We start from the raw sequence: 8,286 nt of genomic DNA, 5'->3' as shown, positions 1-8,286 counted from the left end.
TCCCATTCTAAATGTCACATTAAGATTTCATAAACTTGCAAAATTCCTTTCCTTGCTTAAAAAAAAATCTATTCATACATTTGATTTATAAATAATGTATGTGATATATGAACAACAGTGCATGCCAAGAAGCTGAAAATACCATTGGTGCAAACCCAATTCCTTCTCTCAAGTTAATTCCCAGAAATAAATTTGATCCAACGTTTCTGGATGCAATTGCTAGATTTCACAATAACTTACAGAATTCTTGAGGCAGGAATTGGTTTCAGGCTTATTCAAAACAAAGTAAATCATCAGTTTTATTGTTTTTAGACAAGGAAAGTAAGATCAGTCTATGAAGTTCAAACAAAACACACTGTATATTTTGTTTTGGTACAATTTAAAAACTCCAAAATGTTTTTTGGTTTATCTCCAAAATACTTGGAACAACAGAGGCAAGCATAATTCGCAAACATTTTATGGCATTATCTAGCTTTTGAATTAATAAAATTTTATTTTACTTTAATATGCTTTTGCACATTCATAATTACTCTGATGTAATGTACCCTGTAGCTACAGACATTGTACTGAAAAGAAACTGCACTTTTTTTTTGTTTGACTAAATTATTGGGTAACTCAAGTTTAAGGCACCAGCAAATTATGTGTCATGTTTCAAACATTTGGAAATCAACATATATGTATGCATCTCCCTGAAAGTAGGCCATTCCTAGGCCAGTTCCTCACCCTGGCATTCAGAGTTAACGTTACACTTCTTGTTTACTTAGCTGAGGTGGCAGATGAACTCTGTTGCTACGGTCCTAGTGGTTACAGACTAGTCATCCTGTACACATCACTTTATCCAGCCCTAGGTGGGAAAGCTTATGTATCTGCTTAGGAGTAGCTGCAAAAGGCAAAAAAGAAAAGTGAAAAAACATACATGAGAGTTTGTACATTCGGCCATGTGTACTGGTTGCTCACGTATGCACACAACTATGAAAACTAGGAAAAATCTGCTCAAAGATTTAGTTCTATGCAAACAGAGTTGTTCCCACACCCTGCCCCAAAGCCTTTCGCAGGGCAATCCTGTCAGTGGTTCACAGAGCTGAGGCACTCAGACTGAAATGTGGAGCTGCTCTGCAGTGTCCAGGTCTGTTTTGCTCTCTCTGCTGAGAAGCACTGCTAAATCTGAAGTGTGTCAAGTGGGTCAGAAGCTGGTCAGTTCTGGTTCCTCCTGACACTCTGGACACCAAGTTCTGGAATCCAAATGAGGAGGATATTAATCAAAGAACGTCTAAGTGTCTTCTCCCATTTTGATGAAGATTGGTGAGCTGAATGGGCTTTTGCCTGCTATCCAGCTCTATTTGCTTTTGGGTGTCTCTGCACAGGAGTTTACACAGCAACGGAAAGAAAACATTTTCTTGTGGAGATAAGGAGATAATCTTCCAGGAATTTTTGTGTGCTCAGCCATTGATGATTATCATATCCTCTCGAGAGACGGGACTGCAGTTCCCATCAGTGCAATTCACAGCATCTCCAGGGATTCTTCCCAGTTTGTTCTTACCAGGCCAGCCCGGTGGGGTGGCTTCTCCCCCAGTGAAGCTCGCAGACCCAAGCTGCCGAGTGTGGGGCTGCTGGAAGGGACGGTGTTTTCCCAGCCAGCCAGGCAATGCTGCGAAGAGACGGGAATGCTGCGTTGGACTCATTTACTCTTTTTAATCCGTTGTGGCCCGTTAGTTCTAAATGATTCCTAAAACAATCTCTTGCTTTGTGAACTCAAGCACCCGACCTCTCTGAACCTGTCTCAACTGACTCATCCGGTTCCCTAGACCGCAAAACCAGGCTTCTTCCTACATCTTCCCTCAAAATCTTTAGGGCAGGGCTAGATCCGATTAGTAATATTGCCTGCAGCATTGTCTACTGGCTGAAATACAGAACCAACTCTACAAAATCAGTTTTAAATCCATGCTTGCCACTACTGATTTTGCCTGGCCCCTGTACACTGTGAGGAGTTCAAAGAAGCTTGTCTTTTAGACTCTCTAACATCTGTGGAAAGAAACACAGGCACACTCAGGTATGGCTCATTGTGTTGAAAGGTTAATTCCTGAAATGCCAGCTGAATCATGCCCCAGAAGTAAACAGCTCCATAGGGCACTTTCTTTTTCTCAATGTAAAGCAGCTGGAGATATGGCATATACTTTATGCCAGTTACACAAAAGGTATGAACTCAGAAGCACACACCAATGCCTTTTCTTGCTATCATCTCAGCAACACAGATCAGAAATTCTAGCTGAAACCCTGCTAGGGGATAAGTCCCAGATTCTCTTTCCTTCTTGTGCTGTAAAACAATGCCCCACTTGGGCTGTGCCATCAGGATCAGCAAGAAGACAGCAACTTACCGAAGGTAATGCCAGGTTGTCTGAGGGATCAAAGCTCTTCCTGCGATGGGCTTTGTATTTGTAGGCAGGCATTAGGGCAGACCTGGGAATGCTGACCCTGCAACCACACAAGGGAAGCCATTGCCTACACCTTCCACAAGGCAGAGGAGATTTGATCGCCTTCCGCACTCGGAATCCAAGGCTCTAACCCCAAAGTGAAGCAAGTGAAACAGTTTGGATTAGGGCATTAGACACTTAACGTGTACATTCAGATTCTGGACCAAATTCAGATAAACACGCATTTCTCACTGACTTCAAAACTGTTCCTGCTTATGGAAAAGCTCAGTAGTGGGTTTTTAAGCAAGAGGTAACTGCATTGAGAACAGCAACCTCCTACAGAGTTATTTTGACACTGCTGTTCCCCCTCACATGATCATTTTTTAATTCCCTGACGTTTCCTTCAGTTCTGCATATTACAAAGCAGTAATTCTTACCTACCTGACATAGGCTGGCTCTTCCAGTACCTCTGGGGGCTGGTGAGAGCTTGGGATCTTACACACAGGGCAGACAGATTCTGAATCCACAGGGACAGTGAAGAGGCGCTGATTTAATCGGTAACAGTAAACACCTGCCAGAGAGTAAGGAAACATCATGGTATTTCTAGTTTGACAGAAGGTTCCTCAACCCAGTCAACAAAGAACACAGCTTTGTTGACTGGGTTGAATGCACAGTGCCACATGTGCATTCCATAGAAAGAGCTGCTTTTCCTGAAGTATCTTTTACGTTTCCTTTCCCCAGATAAGTTCCTAAAAACAAAAACTTCAACCTCCTCAACTTAAAAAGAGAATATTAGCAAGAGACCCTGACAAAACAAGATGACACTTATTGAGAGAGGATCCCTAGAAGACTCAAGTATCTTTGGAGCAGGAAGTTGAATCTGCTTTAGAAGCCGCAGCTAGAAATTACACATTCTTCTTTGTCTTGCATGATGTGGGGCTCTCAGAATGACAGGCAAAGACTACTCCATTTTTTGTTTGCAGAAATTGGATTATGAAGAAATCTGATCTTACACTTATGGGAACTGGGTATCAAATCCGTTTCTTGTTCAGGAACTATGTAATCCAGAGCCTTGGCCCTAAAGAAACATCCAAACAGATGAGTTAGTGTTGTGGTTTAACCCCAGCCAGCAATTAGGACCACAGGCCGCTCGCTCACACCGTCTTCTCCCCCCCTACCCCCAGTAGCGCAGGGAGAAGCAGGAACTCCTGGGCTGAGGTAAAGACAGTTTAGCAGAAGAGTAACAGGAGGAAAAAAATAATAATGGTAAAAGAATATACAAAATAAAGTGACACAATTCATTCTTACCACCGGTTTCCCAGCCCGTCCTGAGCAGCAACTGTGGACTCCTGCCCCCTCCCACCAACCACTATTATTTCTAAACTGGTCACAACATTTATGGTATGGAATATGCTTTTGCTCAGCTTGTCCTGTCTTTGCTCCCTCTCAGCTTCTATGGGAAGCTGAAAAAGTCCTTGACTTAATATAAACATTACTTAGCAACAACTAAAAAAATATCTGTTATCAACATTGTTCTCATAATAAATGCAAAACACTGCAGCTACTAAGAAGAACGTTAACTCTATCCCAGCTGAAACCAGGACAGTTAGTGTAGACCCTCTGAACAGCCCCACCTTTTCCAAGCACACATTTCCCATTGGAATGTAAAGGCCTACAAAGCAACCCTTAAAATTTTCCATTCCCATCAGACTGTACTTCTCATTACTCTCAGGGGATACACTGCTGTTTCAGCCCTTCCCCCACAGCCACTCACCCCAGGTGCTCCTGATGAATACATGCTTCTTTGTTGGCCTGTCGGAACTCATGCAGCTCAGCAAAGTACTCATCAGATTTTTCTGCCACTGAAGAGTTTGTATCTAGGAGCCCTGAGAACGCCAAGGAAAGAGAGAAGTTCAAGGATTTAAGAAATTTGGGTAAGCACCAAAGCAAGCCTCACAAAAAAATACTGAAAACAACCAAAGGTCTGAAGCACCAAAATGGATAAGGAGAAGGGCACGCCATCACATCACGCCAGGGATTTACTGCAGGGTCTCGTACTGCATTCACTCATTCCAGTTACTTGGTATCCCCTCTGACCCCACTCAGCTTTGCCATTTGCTGCCTGCGTTCCTGTGCCCCTGCCACTTCACCCTTCCAAGGAAGCACAGGTCACCTCTGGCCTGGCCAGGGAATGGCCTAGGCTGTAGCTCAGCAGGTCTGTCCCATCTCAACTTAAAGGGGTTGTAAACTGTGTTTTAACTCTTCATATTACCACATCATGCTGAGAGTTTTACATCAACTTTAGGATTCACCTGCAATCCAGTCATAGCCCAGGAAAGGACGCAGGGCCCAGCCGCTCACAGGTACGGTGTGTTCTTCAGGGTCAGACTGAAAAGTCACACGACCAGCTTCCTTCTGGGAAGAAAACAATTCATAAAGACTTCCTACACATCTAGCAGGACATCCAAAGGTACAGCTCAGAAGACAACTGGCAGCTGTTCAAATGGGACAGTTGTGGCTTAGTTTGAGGCTGGATTCTATCTATGCCTCCACCAGTAATTAGCTCACCAGCCCTTTGTCTTCTTGATTCATAAAAAAGAAAGGGGAGGCAGGGGACTTGCCCAGGCTAAAGCAGTCTTTTCCAGGGCTTCAAACAAAATGTTGACTTCCCAGCATCACCCATCCCCAAACATCAGGCCATCTGTGCTGCCTTGGAGGACGATCACAGTAATTGCCTGCCCTTCACACTTAAGGAAATAAGCTGTGTAGCAGCAGCACTGCTCTCCCTGGGCATATAAGTCACATATGCAAGTGACAAGGAGTTGTATTTGCAGTGCAGTGCTACAGTTTTCTGGTCTTTGGTTCAAGGAAAGTGGGGGCCAAACAAAATCCAACAGCCCCTGGCTGCTACGGCCAGGACAGTTCTGATCCCGACGTCCAATTTACGCAGTCGGAACAGAGCGAGTCATGTTCTCCTGACACTTCTTCCCATCCTCCTATTGACTTCTGAAAACGAGCAAAGCCTTAGTTTCACCATTTACCTTCAACCCTTTGGACTGAGCCGTCAGCAAGATGGATTTACGCGCTACAGGCTCTCTAATGACCACAGGCTGCTTGCTGGTCTCCTCACTTTGTATGCTGCTCAGTGATGAGTGCAGACCATCTTTAAGCTGCTTTTTCTCATGGAAACCATGTGGCAGAGTGGACATGGTTTCCATGTTCTCTCCACGTCCTGGAAGGAAGGATTCTTTCTCCAGACTTCCTTGAGCAAGGGCATCCCTATCCACTCCAGAGGTTTCTCTGCCACATGTAATGATTGCAGACACTGGCGTGACATTATTCTCTTTTCCAGGAAAGCTGGAATCCAAGCCTCCTGCTTCCTGTGTTTTCACTTGTTGCTGCTGAACCCCTCTGTCACTGCTGCTGCGTTTAAGAGATGAACAAAGGGCTGCCCTGGCTGCGTAAACTGCAGGTTCCACAGACACCAACATCGCAGGGTCAGCTGGAGACTTTGCAGCATCAAACTGGTTTTCCTTCTGTAAGGACAGAGACTCTGTTACCACCCAGCATCACCCAGATTGCAAATACCTTTCGTTAGGATGTTTCAGGCAGTAAGAGCAAATCAATCTCTCATTCTAATCTGCTCACCCCTTTAAATTCCGGTGGGGAAAAAACCAAAATCTTTATATTATTTGTGAGACATTATTAAGGGTTTGGAGAAAATAAGAAAGGGATCCACTTCCAGCTGAATGCAGCTTTTTCCAGTTTGAGGAACCGCTCAATTTTCAGCCTTGTGCTTAGAAGAAATAAAAGGATTACGTTCCACAATGTTGATTCCGATTTTAGATTATCAAACCTACATTTTTTAGGCAGAAACTGATCTCTGAACCTTTTGCACAGAGAACGTATTTGAAACCACAGGATAAACAATAAACAAAAGTCTAGCTACTTTTCTAACAAGACTCCATATTCCACATCCAGCTGCTCCATGCCCATATGTCTCCTTTACCACACCACTCCATGGGCAGAGCTGCTGCCTATCATACCAGGCCCATGTGCTTCCCAGCAATTCTAGCACAAACCCAACACATACCCCTCTCCTGGGCAAGGGGACAGCTCTTTCAGTAGCTGTGCTGTTCTGAAGGGATGCTGGAGAGAGCAGCTTGCTGGGAAACCTTTTCCTGATCTCTTCCTGCGTCACTCTGAGCCTTTGTATAAGGTCCTGGTTGGCCTGACGCAGCCTCTTCAGGTGCTCTAAATCCATCCTATGAAAACATTTTCCTGTAAAGCCAGAGGAAAGGTGAACTACATAAACAGAAGCAGACTCAGGAAAAACCACTTCCAGGGGACTTTTCATAAAAACCACTAACAGCTGTTGAAACATTGAGAGTGTTGATCATTGCTCCTGAGAAATCAGCCAGTCTCGGAACTCTTTATGCTAACAACTAGCACCACTGCCCACTTCTCTCCCCTCAGAGGTACTGTCATGTATTTTGGACCCAGAAACTGGTAGCTGACTGAATAGAGACAAGCCATTCTTACACAGGAAACAGTAAACGTGAAAAAAGTCACATCAAAAAGCCAAATAAGAGACATTTGCATCAGAGGCTGATGTTTAGGAAAACCTTGCGTAATTCTGCTTTAATATTCTTTTTAAGCATCAAAATTTATGTTGTGGTAATACCGGGATGCTCATAAGTTCAAAATATGAACAATGAATATGAATGTATTTACTGCATTAAAAAAAAAAAATTGAGCCAAAACTGTCCTCCATGTTCCCCAGGCAGGAAGACTCCAAAAGGCTCAGTTATGACTCAGGACTAGGGTTCAGACAATTCCAATGGCACACATTAATCACTAAGGGTTACTGCCTTCTATTAGAAGCGGGGGAAAAAAGGGAGTTGAATAAACAAATAAGTAAATAAATAAAGCTTAGTTGGACTGCTAGGCTGTCATGCTGTTCAACATTTACAATATCACAGGCTCCTCTAAACCTGCAGAAAGTGTTTTTTAAGTAAAACCAAACCAAATAAACCCTAAACCCCACATTGCTTTTGACCAGAGTGATCAGTTATGTTCTCAAGTATAACTATGTGCTTCTCTAGGATCTTTTGTTCCAAAGGATCCCTAAACCCTTCTCCGAAGCTCATCTGATTTGTTTATGTGTGTGCCACCTTGGCAACTGGTCATGAACAATTAAATGCATATGTTGTTCAACAGCACTGGGAGGAACCAAGAGCAGTGCCAACAATCAAAAACTTACAACATTATCTTTTTGTTGCAAGAAATAAGTGAGAGGTGCACTACTGCACATAAAACAGAAATACCAGTCTTGAGGCACTAAATTTGAGACCATTTCAAAAAACCAGAAGTTCTCACAGTATTCACAGGACAAAGCCAACAGTACCCTCTCATCATTGCTCATCGGAAAGCAAGTACTCTGAAAATAACATTAGTCAAGGGACTTTCTGGAAGGGTTTTACCAGATGAGATCCACTCTTAGTATAACCTACAAAAAGCTGTTAGTCCTTCATATTCAACCCCAGGGGCTCAAGCTTATGAAACCGCTTTAGTATGAATCCTTTACGAAAAGGAGCTTAGCTTCTCGCAGTTAAAAAATAAATAATGTCTCTCTCGGGAGCTGAGAACTCTCAACTCTGCGACAAAGGTGTCCAACACCTTGCAGAGCTGCCCAGAGCCCCTTCTGCGCAGCCGCGCTGCTCCGGCTCTGCCACGCTAGGAGGAAGGGGAGCCGGCCCCGGGCCCCGCAGAATAACTCGTCCCTTTTCCAGCCGACCCTGGAGACCCCTCCCTTGGGGCAGGGTGCGGGGAGCTGGCCCGAGCGACCCCAGCGCTGCGGCCCTTCACACTCCCG

The 8,286-nt window shown here is 44.1% G+C and overlaps 1 protein-coding gene across 2 annotated transcripts in view; it reads right to left on the bottom strand.

The window, feature by feature from the left end:
- Positions 1-274: 274 nt before the first annotated feature.
- Positions 275-8,286, bottom strand: part of MIIP (migration and invasion inhibitory protein) — an 11,656-nt gene continuing 3,644 nt past the window's right edge. For both annotated transcript variants that reach the window (XM_014941403.1, XM_014941402.1), the window contains 8 exons: positions 6,505-6,692; positions 5,453-5,947; positions 4,724-4,826; positions 4,186-4,297; positions 3,425-3,489; positions 2,853-2,982; positions 2,376-2,472; positions 275-1,648 (listed from right to left, as the gene is read on the bottom strand). In XM_014941403.1, coding sequence (XP_014796889.1) covers positions 1,502-1,648; positions 2,376-2,472; positions 2,853-2,982; positions 3,425-3,489; positions 4,186-4,297; positions 4,724-4,826; positions 5,453-5,947; positions 6,505-6,675 — 1,320 coding nt within the window. In that variant the 5' untranslated portion in view covers positions 6,676-6,692 and the 3' untranslated portion in view covers positions 275-1,501. The remainder of the gene's footprint in view (positions 1,649-2,375; positions 2,473-2,852; positions 2,983-3,424; positions 3,490-4,185; positions 4,298-4,723; positions 4,827-5,452; positions 5,948-6,504; positions 6,693-8,286) is intronic.

This window comes from Calidris pugnax, unplaced genomic scaffold, assembly GCF_001431845.1.
Source record: "Calidris pugnax isolate Ruff unplaced genomic scaffold, ASM143184v1 scaffold82, whole genome shotgun sequence".
Taxonomy (NCBI): domain Eukaryota; kingdom Metazoa; phylum Chordata; class Aves; order Charadriiformes; family Scolopacidae; genus Calidris; species Calidris pugnax.
The sequence above is the reverse complement of the archived record's forward strand: the minus strand, read 5'-3'. Positions and strand labels throughout refer to the sequence as shown.